Below are 16,604 nucleotides of genomic sequence, written 5' to 3' on the forward strand. Positions count from 1 at the left end.
CTCCCTGACAGAGATGTCGGTCTTCTAAATGGAGAGACATTAATGCTCAGTCGCCAAGACTTTGATAATTGGGTTAATAAAGGCTCCTTGTTCATTTGGCGATAACAGGATGCTAATGTTCTACTGCTGGATCAAATACTTTACTCTTTATCCCTTGATAAATCCTCGAGCTGCATTAATTTGAATTCCAGGGTAGAAGCCATACAAGAAAATAAGCTAAATAACATTTCAGATTAGTAGAAGCTGCCTGAATGTTTACTCAATATAATTTGGCATTAGGATACAAACTTGTCCTAGTTAGGAGCAGTCTTATCACCAGAAATTAAAGGAAAAATGTTTGATTATGAAATTGCCTAAATGGAGTATTTTCCCTAGCTTTGAGTTAGCATGCATCTGAATGCTGGGAGATGTTTTAACCTAAAATTTCTGTGTAAAAAACAGGGAGCAAGGTTTCAAGGAGAAGATAAAAGACAAACTATCTTTTTAATGTACTAAAACAAGAGTTGTTTTCCCTTCTCTCCTTAAATATGGCAATTTGTAATTTCTCAAATACATTACTGTTTGAAAAGCAGAAATAATCAGTTTCAAAGAATATAAGAAATACTGTTATTGAGAATAATGGATTCTTTTAATAATTCTGCTCTTTTAACATGTATGATCTCTTTAAAACTATATACTCAATCTTATCAGTTTTCAAGTTTCTCCCGCCTGTTAAGCATGTTACCTATTTTAGCATAGGACATTCACAACTCAAATGTCCACCTGCTGGCATTTTTAAAAGTAAAATCACAGAGGTATTTTAAAAATACAAAGTTATTCAAAATTCTTGCAACATAAAGAGAATTGGGCAGATACATCTTTGGCCCTTGCAGAGTGTCCTTTGAACCCAACATCCGATTCCGTAAAACCCCAGTCAGTATTGGTGGGTCCTACCCATGGAGTCATTTTCGGCTTAGTTAACGAACTTCAACTCTTATTGCTAAGCTGGTGGAAATCTGGGTGTGCATCCTTAGAACTCACTTCAGCCTAGCTCAAATTCACTTCCCCTGTATGTAGCCAACCCAAGCTTTGCTTAGGTATGTAGCCTTAATCAGCAAGTAGTACATTACATAGGTCAGCCTCGTTAAATATCAGTATATATTAGGTTTTAAGAAAATTTTAAGCTTTCAGCATAATCACCAAAAAAATCAGCTTTCATTTTCCTGCTCCCACTTGGTGTTTTATCTTTACTTCAGAAATAGTCTACTTTAGTATCTAGAACCAGATCCACCTTGTTTGTTTGTTGAGGGTTTTGGTTTTTGTGTTTGGGTTTTTTTTAAAACACAGTTACTGGATCTAACATTTTACACCCACTTCACTTGATAATTCTCATCAAATCTGTTGACTTAGTTAAGAGCAGTCTGCCCCAAAGCCACAGGGTTGGATAAGGTAAGGCTGGCTGAAGTAGATTCAAGGGATGAGGATCAGGTCTCAGAACACCTCAGAGATACCGTGCTCAGCATACAAGGGAAGAAAGTTCACTCTGCAGCTGCGACAGCTCCCTTCTTGTGGGAATCTGCCTTTGCAAATTCCCCCTCCTTTACTGGGAAAGGACACTGACTCTCTTGGAAGAAAAGAAAGGAACGGGATGAAGTCATCTTTTGAGTAGTTCGTACATGAGTGTTTTTCCCAGTAACCACTAAGGAATGTTTGCGTGAAGCTTTTATATATAAACATTCAATATAATGCACAAAATAATCACATGCTCAAAATAATCATATTAACTGGCCACTTTGCTTAGTTTTGAGTTCACGGAAGTGATATTTATAGTTTTTCATTGTTTTTGCTAAGTTGTTGGGTGGAAAAATACCTTTTCCTGGTCCTGTAGTTCAGTCTACATCATCAGCCTTTCAAAAACACAAGAATGTGAATATATTTTTGAAACTGTAACTGCCATAAATATTGTGTAGCTGAATTTTACCATCTTATTATCCCGATGGGATCTCCAAAAAACACCTGTGTCTTAATTTTCTTCACCTTCATCCCACAAAACTAGGTACATGGGGACCTTCGGGTCTGATTATCTTTAGGCATCCGAGTACAAGTAAAAATCTGCCCTGTTCGTCCTTTGGGGAGTTAGCACCTTGTTTTCAAGCCTTACTCGCAGGACACAAACGATCACTGCTGAAGTACCGACCCCGTGGCAAGCAGGAGTGTTCTATTAGCTGGCAGATTCCTTTCCCCGAGACTCAGTGCAGCAACATCTGCAGCCTGGAATGTGGCTGGTGACCCACCCTCCCAGCTCAGCACCCGCCACGTTCCCTCCAGGCACTGTATTTTTTCTCCACAGAAGAGAGTCAAAGAAATTCACATTTTAATTAATAGCCATTCACTAGACAAGCTTTTAAGCTAAATAATCTCCTCTTTTCTTATTTTCTTACTAAAGCATTTTTGAATCACGCTGGTTTATATTTCAACAGGTCTGTTCTTGTTCTTCTGTCATTTGCATGCATATGTATTTATAAAATGTTTCTCCCTGAGATCACCCTGCAGAAAAAGCTCCCATTATAGCGAATGCAGAACTATCCATCAGGGCAAGTCTCCCAGCAAATACGCTCTGCTAGTTTACTGCACACAGTTCGACAAGTATTTTCAATGCCCGAGTAAAAACTGCCATATTGCTCTCCAGTTCTATTACAAATTGATTAGCTGGTGTAATGGAACTGACTGCTACCAGGTATATAAGTGATAAGCAGAATGGTTCTAGGAATCCTACCTGGGGACGTAAGAGTTGTTAAAACTATAGTATAAAACCCTATTTAATATTTCTAGGGGACAATATCAATTCAACAATCCAGGAATATCCTTGTATTGATGGAGCAAACCTTAGCCTCGCTCTCAGACTTTAAGCGTACTCCTTCAGGGTTTTTTTGTGAGTTTATTTGTTAATTCTACTGGATAAACATCATCTTAACGCATTTTGGAGAGTATATGAGAAATTAAGATGTCATTTCAGGAAGACCTGTCACCACTGCCACCAAAAGCACTAGTCCTACCCTCCCCGTTCCTGCACTGGCTCTTTCGTGACAGAGATTAAACCAGTCTGGGCAAGGCTAAGACCGCTCCGGGAAAATCTCGTGGAAAAGCACAGAGGATGGTTCTCCCCAAATATGAGCACAAAATTCATCTTCTAGTTCTGCAGCAAACTTTTAAGTTTTCAGTTTCTCTCAGATAAAAATTAGTATTTATTTAGCCCCCGCAGTTAAAACCGCTTGGGAAGAATGACTAATTGAAATGGCGCCTTCTTAAAACACAAAAACATCAAGCAGAAAACGCGATTCCTTTTATCTTTTATTGATACTGCCAATGTGACTACCTTTACGCAGGCAGATTGCTTTCCTACATTAAACACTTCTTTATTAATTTGGAAGTAATGCTTTGCCCTCTACGCCTCCTAAGGTTATCCAATTAACAAACAGTTATACTTTTAAAGAAGTTTCCGCCTTTTCTCTTTAACGTCCCCCCCGCCCCCCGATCTGTGTAAAGGTTACTTGGCAAGAACACATGCATATGACGTTAAATGGAGACCAATCCACCACTAAAAGGTAATGCACATAAAACATAATACAGTACTTCGACATCATTTCAAATAAATACCCACATACAAATGTAGTAATTTTAAATGCAACAATATTTCTTATGAATCAATACTGTAACAGAAGATGGAAATATAAGTCCCCACATCTAGGAATAATAATGCTTTTTTCCAGCAAACAGAAATCTTTTCCCCGCCGTCAATATTATTTCAATTTGTACTTTTTTTGAGGAGTGGGAAGGCTCCCCCCCAGCAAGTACCAATTTAATCATCCGTGTGAGCCTCAACAAACAGTGGAGAGATCGGTACAGCTTGTTGATGCACTTCGCCGTTTCTGTTTCCTGAAATTACAATGATTAGATACAACATGCACGAGAAGATATCAATGTTTTGTTGTTCACATTTGCAAACAATACTATGGTTAACTGCATCCACCACCATACAAAGCTAACGTAACGTCAATATTCCTGATATGTCCTCTGTACTGTTACCACAAATGTGTTAATACGTCTTGCTCATTTGTTCGACATGAGTCCATTTGGTTCCCAAAGTGTATTCAGGTTTGTTTAGGTTTGTTTTTTTTTTTTTCCTCTGTACCCCTGAATTTGCAAGGATTTGCACGATGAAATATCATTGACTAACAGAATTTTTTACAATTCCTTGAATATATAATCTCTATAGTAAGACTACCCATTAAAAATGTGCGAAAGGGGAGTTCACTTTGCACTTATTGCTCCATGTCTTTACTAAATTCCAAACAGCCATTCCATTTCTCCTAAGTTACAGGACTTAGACTAAACTATCCTAAGAGTCTCCCTTAAAATTATTAAAGGCACTACTGGCAATAATTAATGACAGAAAGGCGCTGATATATAACACCCTATCATTGACAACTTTAGAATTTTTCTTTCTAAATGTACCATAATTTGGCACAATAAAATGAAAAAGTAACAAAACAATTCCAATTTGGAATTTAACTGGTATAGTTGTATAAAATTCTGTTAATCAATAATACTTCAGCTTCCTAAAACCCAGGAATTCTGGAATTCATAGGTAATACTACTTATTTAATATTTTTCAAGTGCCTATTACTGTTTTAACCAGAGCAAAGTCAAGTTTTCTTCTTGTTACATTGAACTATTCCTAAGAATAATAATACAATATGAAAAAAACCCCAGAATTTGAATACCCTGGATTTCTTAATGAACATGGCAATTTAAAAAAAAAAAAAAAAGAAAATCAGTAATTTAAACATATAAAGCTTAACATTTTATAATAATAAAAAAGCTGCTGAAGCACAGCACACAGTTTAGCAGAGCTCCTGTTTTTTGTTGAAACTCTTTTCTAATCACAATCTAGAGCTCCCAAAAAAATCTCTGCCACATGCTGATGTAGAATTCAAAAATCACAAGCCCAAATTGGAGAGAGACTATGAGCACAAACCACTGCATTTATATAAACTCTTCTACATAAGGAATTAAAGAAGCTAAAGAAAAATATGAAAATATCAAAAGTGCACAAGTTTAACAATCAGATAAAAAATGAGCATCTGCAATGAAATAAGAAATTTCCCCCATCTGAACATTTCTAGTCGATCATAAACTAATACGGTGATCATTACATTTGAAGTAGGTTTCTTCAGCACTTGTAAGTTTTCTTACTGCAGCAGCACTTATAGGTAAAGCTTGTTTGTTTTATAGCTTCAGACATAAAAGCAAAGTTTCAGGTAGTATATAGGAAAAGGTGTTTTCAAAAATTAGGATCGGGTCAGTGGTTTCCATTCTTTGTGCAATGGGCTACCACTTCTAACCACAATGAAAGAGGCTAAGAAATGCTGTTGCACTGTTGGAAAGGCCTTCTCCAGGGACTACTCTACAGCTGAAAAATGGAAAATAAAATAGCATTAGAAAAAAAAAAAAATCAGTGTTTATTTCTCAATTAAAGAACTGAAAACTTAAACCGATATGCTGCAAAAGCAGGTTAGTTGCTCGAGGGTGTCTGTTAGGTCACTGGGGTAGAAGCAGCCATCCATTATAGCTCAGAGACGCTTCCCAAGCCGATGAAACGCTTTATGGGTTTAACCTGGAAGCAATAGCTTTGCAGAAAGAAGGTTTCTTACAAGTACTGAATAAAGCTTTGCTGTTCAAGCACAAGTTAACAGCAATGAATGTGCAAGAAACATTTTCAGTGAAGCTGTAGGTTCCCCAGAAACATGCAGGTCAGTATATCATGCAGGCCAATGCAGAGTATCATTCACAAGAGCCTGCTTGCGCAGAGGTAGGTGACGGCTTAAGGAATTTTCCATGCTTTATCCCAACCCATTTAAAGTGATGTGAAAAACCTCCAGCACATGTACATTTCAAGAAATTGTTAATCAAGAATTACAAGACTCAATCTGAAATATTATCTAAAAATGCAAACAGCAGGATCAAGTCACCCTACCACCATTCCTCATTTCTTTTTATAACAGGTGCTAAAAGAAGTTAAACCATAACCTTGACAAGCTCACATAGCAGTCAGGTTTCTTGGCTTTTTTGTTTTGTAAAGATCCACAGAAATGAATGAAGATGGAAATGACTACCAAGACTATTGGGCTAATTGCAAAACTGTTCATACTTGGAACTGAAAGTGTGAGCCAAGACTGATAGTAATAGTCACCGTCTGGTAACATTGAAATCTTTATAGAAAGTTCCAGTTAATTTGAAAAAAAACTAACAATGCATTCAATTATTTTTTCCAATTTACCTTTTTGCCATTAGTATTTTGCAAAAATACTGCCATTACAGACATGGAAGCAGTGAAAACCGTTATTAAAGCTCCCTACCATAGTGGAAGCAAAACTGTAACTGTTTCTATTGGAGCAAAGAAAGTTAGCACTCAAATGCCTGCTTTTACAAAGTATTTTTAAATTACACTTAACGCAGGAATGAGAAGAATAAAGGCCTTTTGGAAGATTGTGCAGCAAAGAAGAGAAAGCAGGATTGAAAATTCTTAAAAAGATGTCTCGCTTCTAAAATATCAAACCTGCTAGTTAGCAATATTAAAGCTCAAATTCAAGAGAATTCAGTGTTTTCTAAAAAAAGTAGTAACAGATGCACAGGGCCTAGTTTCTAAAGCCAGAATTGCTACTTGCTTAAACTTCTTGAGCAGTGATGTTTGAGCAACAGATCAGATTAAATCACTTGGGGTTTTTTTCCTCCTCTCAATCGGTAAATGCAATTCTGCCACTGGACTGCGGTATTCTGACCTTCCCCAGCTCTGCAGCAAGGTTTCTACAATTCCATGTGTTTAGTCTCGTTGTATGAATTTAGAAGTTTTTTTTTCCCCTCCCTCTAATATCTGGGAAGCCAAAATCCCACGTGGTTTCCCCTCAAGCTGTGCTCCTTATTACCTTATATTAGTACTGTGATATCTCCTGACTACTTATAGGCAGAGCGGCAATGCACAGGAAGCAAGCTGCTGATCATCTATAAGAAATGGTAGTGAGATGAGGCAGTACCACACCAGGAATATTAGAATGGCTTTATAAAACATCACCGTCAAGCAGACAACTGTGCAGTCTCGCATTGCTTTTAGTAATACTATAGGCATACAAAATTATTTGAAAGAGTACAAAATGAACAGGGCTTTACATTAAAATAAAGTTTGAGGCTAGGCACTTTAAAACTCTGGTTCAAAGAAAAAAAGTGTGCCTCTCTGTGCTCCACAAATTTTCCACAATTTTAGAAGCAACATTTTCAATCTTTTTCTCTTTTTAGGCACCAATTATGAAGTACACTTTCATATTATCAAACATATTGTAATTAAGTGGCTAAAAAGGCCCCTTAAAAGTTCAGTAGCAGACAACAGTTTATTTCTTTTTAAAGATTAGTATGTATACTAAGCTACTTCATAAATAATTATCAGCAGGATGATCTGATTCAATTTCCTGTGCCTAGAATGTAGAGCCCTGTGAAACGTGTGCTTGCATAAGGAATGCAACATCTTTTGTGTATTTAAAAAAAGTGATCAGAGCTCTGAAATAGTATCCTATTTAGGTTAATACTGAAAACTGAGAAAAACTGGTTTGTGACTGACAATACTAGACCATAGTCACGTTAATTCTACGCATATACGTTGTGTGGCTACAGTAATATATAAAACAGATTCTTTCCAAAGTGTTATGCTTGCAAGGAGCAACATGAGACCACAAAGATCCTTTCAGGACACGACACTTTTCCACAGCATAACTTCTTAAAGTGGAACTGTCTACCAGGTAGGATCCAAATTCTTAAGATTTTTTAAGTTTTATATCAGATGGGGTAAATATTGCATATTTCTAATATAAATGTGCAATTTTCTTCTGGTTAACCCTCTGAAGAGAGGGAAGCAGAGAGTAAATAGCGTACCCTACCGAGTTTTTTTTCCTAGCTTTTATAGCCTATAAAAGCTTTAAGGACTTTGGTCAGTGGTGATGTGACAGCAAGTTCTTAATATCTGCCACAATAGGCAAATTAATTTTGGTTCCAGTTTCAAAATGCTCTGCATTTTCAAGACATACCTCTAATTTTAACATTTTCACCACTTTTCACCACTTCTTAAGCCACAGTAAGAAGAAGGTTTACTGTTTGTTTCTGCCTGTGAAAGCATTTATTGAAGTATGCTGCAACCCTGGAGAAAGGATCACATTTGTGCTATACAAACTACTATTAGTAGCACCAGATATACTATATCAGGTGTACTCTTTTAACACTTACCATAAACAGCAAAACCCATACGTGTTAATTGTGGAAAAAGCTAATTCCTTTCCACTATTAACTTGTTAATAGCATCCCCGTCCTTATGAATTAGTTACAGTTAAGACCACCATAATACAATTTGTATTACCTGGTTCAACAACATACTAGTACAAGTCAACTCACTGCGACATTAGATAGTGGGGATTTACGCTGACAGTTACAGCATAAAATAAGATGCATAATATGATTTCTCTACACGCCTGTCCTAGTCACAATAGATTTTATATTTCTCACTACAAAAAACCTGGTTGTTCAGGACAGATCCTTCAGACCTGTCTCCGCAGGACCGAATATGACTTACACTAGGGTTACTGCTCTTGGCTTTGGAAGCGGATTTTGTGCGCACCCTTTTGGACTGCTCATGGTCTAGCTCCAGATGTTCCAGGCGCTGGGTCAGTGCCAGTTTCTGCTGGATAGCCATCCGAAGCAAGGAGTTCAGAGTCTTCTTCTCATCCTCAGCTGCTGCGAGCTGCCGCTGCATTTCATCCAGCTGTGTGACATATTCGTCACATCTGCAACGAAATACATCAATCTTTAGCAATCCTGCTTCCATCTATAAAATATGAATCCCTTGTGTCTGGCCGACGTTAGCAGAGTGACAGCTTTGCAGTTGCTTGTGTACACACTCTTTTAAATAGGAACTTCAACCAAACCTGTAGAAAATCACAATTACTTTTCACTCGGGTTCTTACAACCCCACACTCAGGACTGATGTTCACACCTTTCAAGATGTAGTATAATTAACAGCATCCTTAGATAATGAAAGTATGGAGTCTGATATAAAAGTACTCATGCCTAAAGATTAGTAAGATGTCCTTCCGTAGTGAGTAGACACAATGCAGTCAAATTACTGTTGTCTGTACTTACACAGAGACTACAACGGTTCTCAAGCTTTAGGCTGGAAAGGGAATCTGGGCGAGCAGTAGGAGTGCTGTGAAATGACCATCAGTAAAACGGCTGCTAGCGCTGTTTGATGAACACCTGAACTTCGTAGTTTGTTACTTTACACATGGAGCCCAAATAACAAGTGTCCAGTGGTGACTGAACAACATTGTTAAAAATAAGCATCTTTCATAATTCTACTTTAATTTACTCCAATTCCAGATGTAAAAATTCTATAAATAGTGTTTTATTACTGTTTTCCCTATAGCAAGTGGTCATTATATAACTGTTTTCACTATCAAAATTAATTTTAAAACAATTAAACAAAGGAGCTGAGTGTACTGGTAACCCTGCAGGGGAAGGTGTATGAATGCCTGCAAGCTGTTTGTGTACAGTCGTTTTCACTGAGCTTAGAAGCTACTTAACTTGCATAGTGCATCTTGAACAATTACAAAAATTAACATCTTTACATGTAGATGCATATTTACTGCACATAGAAGACCAATTATGAGTATGGGTGGAAAAATAAATATTCATAGGTACCAGCTGGCATTTACAACAGCCACATCTGTAAAATACAACTTCTTCATAAAAGCAAAAAATACAGCAGAGAAGTTCCTTTTAACATCAAAATGGAAAAGCCCCTGACTTTAAGGGACATTTATCATCATTAAGTCATATAAAGCAGACTGGAAAAAACCCACCACAGAACAAAACTGCATTCACATGCAGATTCATCAGCTGTGCTTATACTATGAAGTCCTGGATTCTGCTCTCCTTGACTTCAAATACCAGGACTAGACCTATATTCCTAATTATATTTGCTTGGGAAGAGAAAAGGGGAAAGGAAAAAATAAAATTTAATTTTTGAATACATACGGAGATTAAACAAAAACCCAGAAACATCCATATAAAACCTGCATGAACCACAACCGCAATGTAGGTTAGCACACCAGAGGGTTTTGAGTTTAGGGCCACCACGTGAGCGGGAATCTGTCTGCTCAAACCTCTGTGCATCCTGCTCTTGAGGTCATCCCACTCTCTCTCATACCGTGGAGCACAGTGTCCGAGGGGTTTCTCTTTTTTTAAAAAAAACCCCAGGAACCTTAAATGTGCCAGAAGCCTAGCACCTGCCCTCTTCTCCTCATAGCTAGATGGACCTTACCAGGCAAAACCAATCCATACGCCTCAGTGAGTGGAAGCAGACCAAGGGCCCGATCCTACCCCATTTACCATCAGCACTAGAGAGGAACACAGACTGAAATGACCCTAGGAAGTCCAAAACCAAATGTTGTGGGCATTACCGTCCTCCCCTCTTAGGGAAGGCGGCACCAGCCCCGAAATGAAGGCATGGCTACAGGAAGGAATAGCTCTCGGCATCGCTGTAACCCTGTGCCCTGCTGCTCCAGGTTGTCAAAGATGCGTTTTCTTCACTCGGGGGTGGCAGCCAGGCATGGACTACAGATTGCTGGGAGGCCTGAGGGCCATGGGGGTTTCCTCCAGTGTTCAAACGCACTCGTGGCATTTGAGGTGAAAAGCACAAGTCTGGTTATATCACACATTACCTTCCTGCTTTCTTTTCTACCCACGCCTCAAACCTGATTCCTTCAAAAGTCCTATACTGCTAACCAGGGGAATGTCCAGAAAGCGTTACCAATTCCTCAAGGAATGTAATGCGATTGCTTCAGCAAAACATGATCTGGCACTGGAGTGACCTGTCTCCATCACCCTTGTTCCATTCTCAGTTATTACCCTGCCAAGAGATTTGGGCAAAGTGAAATTATGGGGAGGTTTTCCCCCCTTTCCCAGCTCCCTTCTTTTGGAAAGAAAAAAAAAAAAAAAAAAAAAAAAAAAAAAAGAGGTGATGAAGAGAAAACAAAAACCATTGCAGTGGAGCAGAGTAGGGACTTCCCACACGGTCTTCCTAATGTCCCTTAATCCTCTTCTCTAAACGTTTTTGGTATTACTGAAATGCCTCTTGATTGCACAGTCAGTTGTGCCAAACCTGACAGCTGACTGGTGCCACAGTGAACACTGCAGAGCGCAGAAGGCAGTCAAGTTGTTTGCACGTGAGCCAAGCTACAATTAAAGCCATGATTTTGACTCCAGAAGGTTATTGTAGCAAGTCATTATCTCATCAAGCTTTCTGATAGTGCAAAGGTTTGAAACATCAAATGACTGTCCTTAGAAATTACAAGGCATTTACTGTTTCAAATATCTAAACACACACACACACCCCCCCCCCCCCCAACTCTATGCAGGGAGTTCTTCCTTCCTTTCCAACAAAAAGGAAGCGTTGTCAGTAGCACCCACACAGCTGCAGTTTTTATTGTACCTGTTCTCACATACAGGAGAGGACTGGGGAGAGGCAGGAGGGTTAACTACCATGACTACACGCTGTCACACATCCCCAACCTGTTCTCCTGACCTTTAAGTCACATGAAGTGATAAAGCCTCAAACCCAAAAGATCCTTCCGTTGTACGATTTCGTTTGCCACGTGCTGAGCTACTTCCCAGCTGGATATTCAATGCAAAAATCATTAGAAGGTCAGAACAGACGATGTCTTTGTTTTAAAAACACCTTTGAAAGAAAATAATTGAGCTTTCATGCTTTAAATAAGAACATGAAATTAGCATAAGCCTGTTGTACATTTACACATTCGCACAGTTTTAAGTGGATAGTGAACAGAAAGCTTTGATGTTGCCTATTTTCTTATGACTGGTGATTAACAACAAAGAAAGGAGCTTAAGGAAACATCAACTAGATTTTTAAAACCACCACCAGCTAAACCAAACATCTACACAGAGGAAATAGTTATTCTGAATGTTAAATGTGAGAAATAAAAATGAAATCCTCTAAAACAATATCTGAAGCCAAATTATGGAAAAATATAACAATGGGTTGTCTTGTTTTCAAAAGCTGCGTACCACCACTTCTCACAAATGCCAGTTGTGCCTTATTTCTACATACCGTTTCATTTAAGCTTTAGCGTGTGCTATATTTAATAACATTTAAAGCTAAATTCACTACTGAATCAAGATCTGTTCTGGGAAAAAAAAAAAAAGTGATGTAACCAAATGCACCTGGGTATAATTATACTTCTTCCCCCTCCCCTGCAATCAATGAGGACCATACCACAACTTCCAAGAAAGCAAGACAGATACGACTGAAGGAGGCCTCTTGAGAGAAACATCACCTACTTTAACTTCTATCTCAAGAGATTAAATTGTCAACCTACATAAGAAATTAAAGCATGGAGGATTAAAACTACAATTTTTCAGCTTTATTAAAAACTGGGAACCATATTAGCAGAGCAGCAGTTAAAATGACATGTAAATGAGCACTGACTGTGTTCGGCTAGAAGAGATATTAGCCACCTGCTATTTCAAACTGAATCTTTATATTAGAAATTAATATTAAAGACTGAATTTTAACACCCTCCCCCCACCTCCCCCTTAGCCCAGCCCCTGGTGAAAACCAGCTCATCTGCTGAGAGAGTGACGATTCTGCTTTACCAAAGGAGGGATGCTGGGAAGATGATTACGGCAGTAACGAAGCTACTGATCTCCTTTCACAGGGTGGGCGCTGTGCAGCAAATGAGATGAGCCCCTGATGTACCGCAGAGCTGTGCTCCTCCGCACCGGGGTAAGATTCAGAGCCAGTCTACACACAATTTGGGTGTTTAAGTGGAAGAGCACAGAAGGTTGTTACTAGGGACTGACAGCAGAAAACAGCCATGCCTTCACAAACTAGATTGTCACTATTGTCTAACCCAATCTGTCTGAGCTGGCCTCCTCTGCAGGAACTCACACTGGGTAGAGTTTTGCACACCCGTAAAACCAAATACCTTTGTTGAAGTGGCAGCATTCAAAAGCCTAACCCCAGATACGCGTGCTCCAGGCAGGCGACTCTGCCGTGTGCACGTGCCCAAGCGCAGCTGCGCCAGAACTCACGCAGCCCTGACAGCAGCACCAAGGCCCTCTGCCCCGTCAGCATCTCTGGGCATTTGTAGGAAGCGTACGAAGCTCATCTCTTGCCTTGCTTTGCACAGTTTACAACTGAGTTGTATATTTGAAAGGAGTAAATGCTGGGGCCTTTATTTGTATAAATCACTGTGATTTTCACGAAAAACGGAGAACAGTTTATAACCAGCTATAGTTTTCCAGAACGTTTATAATCAGCCATGTGTAATCAATGTCCATTAGCAATAGCTATTAAAGAAAGTAATCAGACCACAAATCTCTCTTGTAGTTTGAAACATATGGGAAGAATTATCTCCTGCACTGAGAGGGAACAATCAGCCCCACACTGCTGGACACAACAGTTCTTCTAGATTTCCACCCATGAAAACTCTCAAGGAGAGATCAAACTTTTATGGCAAATTCGCTCCTCCTAGAATTCAAAAGAAAACTCCTTTTTTCTATTTAAAGGTTGAAGACAACAATCTTATGCCACCAAATTAGAAGTAATTTTAAAGCAATTGCATGGGCAGGACATTTTTCCCAGTTCTTCAATGAAGGGGGGTGGCAAGGGGTGGAGGATCTAATCCTGAACTCTCTCCATCCCTCTCGACCCTATACCACTGAAGCCATGCACACACTTTGGTTTTTTACAGACTATGAGCACTGACACTTGCTATTAATTGTCAAACAAAACCAAGACTCACGTATCTAAAACACTACAGATACAAATAACCGCTGCTGCAGTAGTCTCCCACATCATGTATTTTAAAGTAACTCACTTTTCATTTTGATTAAAAGCAAAAGGCCAGACAAGCTACATAACAAGAGCTGGTATTGTCTTTACTCTGAATATTTCTAATGCACCACTATTATATTACAGGAACACCTCCTGTGTTTTACTCTCCTTAACAGTAGGCATTCGAACAAAGCACCAAGGCGCACAGGAACTAGTGCCGTGGACGCAGCTACTTCGAAAAATATCTGGCAGAAAAGCACAAACTTGTCGTTGCAACCCAAGTCCAGCGTCTGTCTACAAGGGGCACCTCCACCAAGGTTGAGTCTCAGCGTATCCAGTATTACTTGTAGCAGGCATTTTAATTGCCAGGCACATTTAAAGTCTAGAGCAGGCACATCAGTGTTGCAAACAAGACCATGCGCAAGACCTCACTCATGTTGTTTTGCAGCGTGTCTGTAAGACAGTCAAATGCCTTTGTTCTGCCTGATGTCTCCCTGCTTTCACGTGGGTGCAGGCAGCCCAGACATTTTTCTCTGCAGACATCATTCATCACTTCTAGATCTAGCACCAAGAATAGGAGGCAAATGCTGTTACTCCCGTCTGTGAATCCCATTCTGGAAATTTTCAAAGTCACATTTTCTGTGTCCGGCTCCTCTGAGCATTTATCCTATGGGGTATTTTTAGAGAAGTTGAATACTTCCACTGTGTCGAGTCCAGGATGAAGACCCTTCAGCTACAGTTCTCAATCCTGTAAGGACTGCACTGTTCTCTGCATGAATTTAAACTCCTTTATATTCCGCAGACCTTTGATGTCCACGAACACAAGAATATTTTCCCAAATGCTTTGGATACTTGGAAAACAGACAGAGCTTGTATGATTCTGACCTGACGTATGTATTCCTTTGAAACACCTTTTTTCCACTAATGAACAACAGCTAGCTGCTAGTTTCTTGAGTGTAATCATGGTTTTGTTTCTTTATCACAAGCACCATCTTGTAATTTTAATCTCATGTTACATGCCATCAGTCTTTCCAGCATGTTCTAACACTTGCCACTTGTCCCCTCACTGACTTGTTGCAGAGTTTGTCTCTTCCTTTATTTACAGTTTATGGAACACTGGAACGTGGGGATAGCCATTACTTACATCTAGACGTATTTGTTCTCTGCTTTTCAAAGTCACCTGCTTCTGCTAGATTTCTTAATTATTGTTCTATCTTTATTTTAGAGGGATGAGAAATGTCTGTTCTCTTACTATCCTCGCTTCTTCTTAGACTCTGGAAAAGAAACTGAAAATACACGAGCAGCAAAGTCGAGAAACCTCTGTCTTTAATCAGAGGAGTGAAGATGTATCTTAGGTCATTTGTCAGAGCCAGTTTAAGTTTGTCAGGGTTTATTAGGACAAATCCAACTTCATATAATTGTTTGGTTTTGTTGCCTGACCCTAAGCAAATAAGCTAGCAAGGAGCCACCTCGGCTGTTTTTAGCCTGCTTTACTCCATCCACGGCAAGAGTTTGGCTGTAACCTGTCACACAGGAGGTGCTTCCAGAGAGAAGAGATTATGGTGTCCTTCTGTGACTGCGCATAGTACTTAACATGCAAGCTGAAGAGACAAAAGAAACAGCAGAAAAACAACACACGAGAAAGGTGAAAAAACCCACGCTGTACTTTCATTGTGTATGGTTTCTGCCATTTTCTATATTTAGTAGAATTTTTGGAAGGATGCTTACTCAAATTCTAGCAAATCAAACTCAATGAAAGGACTAGCATAACATTGTGTTTAAACTCTCTTCCTGTCCGATCCATGATACGCTCTTCTCAGTGCATTCTTTTCTTGGCCATGAAGTGATGGCCATACTGGCCTCCCGCTCTTCACCTAACCATCCTTTAAGGACTTTATGCTGAATTGCTGTTTTACGAATCTGCCTAGCTGTGCTTCATTGTCACTTGCAGTGTACGCTGGAAACTGCGGATTCAGAGGTCTTCTCCAAACAACTAGCAGAAACCTACGGTCTTCTCACTCCCTCCTTCCTTACTGAAAAGTTAAGCTCAACAAGCCTTAGGCTTTAATTCCAACCTGGATTTTCCCCCGTAATTAATTTTAAGAAACCTGAGGTGTAATGCACTTGCAAGTTTGAATGACAAACTGCTTACAGGCAATCTAGAAACATACCTTGACCTACAAGACAGGAAACCATGCTTCATTCCCATCCCAAATCATTAGCGGGGAGTTTCATTAGGGTTTTCATTAAAAAACAGGACATATGCCCTTCAAGTTCCTTCAAAGCACCTGGGAGAAGCTCTTTGTCAGCAAAGAAAGGAATCAGTCTTTCTTCTGACAATATTTTAGAGGAAGGTGAATTCATTTATCTCAAATTTGCTACTAACGCCCCCTCCTCACACTTAACTAGGGATTTATATTGTTCTGTATAAAAAAAAATTAAAAACCTTTCAATTTTCTTAACCTACTAAATGAGAGTTAATAAAAAATTAAGCCTACCATAAAATATTTTTGGAGGTGAAATATCTTTGCCAGGAAAAACCAACAGCAGCTCCTGGCTCTGTGCTCCTGATGCACCACTTTGAAGGGACCTGACCACCACCACTGGTACCTGCCTCTAGCCTGGGAACTCCTGTTCTCACTCTGCTTTTTCCTTACTTGGTGCTGTTAAC

The 16,604-nt window shown here is 39.2% G+C and overlaps 1 protein-coding gene across 7 annotated transcripts in view; it reads right to left on the reverse strand.

The window, feature by feature from the left end:
* Nucleotides 1-3,317: 3,317 nt before the first annotated feature.
* The window catches only part of BICD2 (BICD cargo adaptor 2), a 95,227-nt gene continuing 81,940 nt past the window's right edge, over nt 3,318-16,604 (reverse strand). The window contains exons 7-9 of one of the 7 annotated variants that reach the window (XM_054837800.1): nt 8,699-8,864; nt 6,966-7,041; nt 3,318-5,452 (exon numbers count right to left, since the gene is read on the reverse strand). In XM_054837800.1, the coding sequence (XP_054693775.1) occupies nt 6,994-7,041; nt 8,699-8,864 (214 nt within the window). In that variant the 3' untranslated portion in view covers nt 3,318-5,452; nt 6,966-6,993. Of the gene's footprint in view, nt 8,865-16,604 lie in introns of all 7 variants that reach the window. The other 6 variants (XM_054837797.1, XM_054837798.1, XM_054837801.1 and 3 more) reach the window with 6 other exon arrangements.

Source organism: Grus americana, chromosome 11 (genome assembly GCF_028858705.1).
Source record: "Grus americana isolate bGruAme1 chromosome 11, bGruAme1.mat, whole genome shotgun sequence".
Taxonomy (NCBI): domain Eukaryota; kingdom Metazoa; phylum Chordata; class Aves; order Gruiformes; family Gruidae; genus Grus; species Grus americana.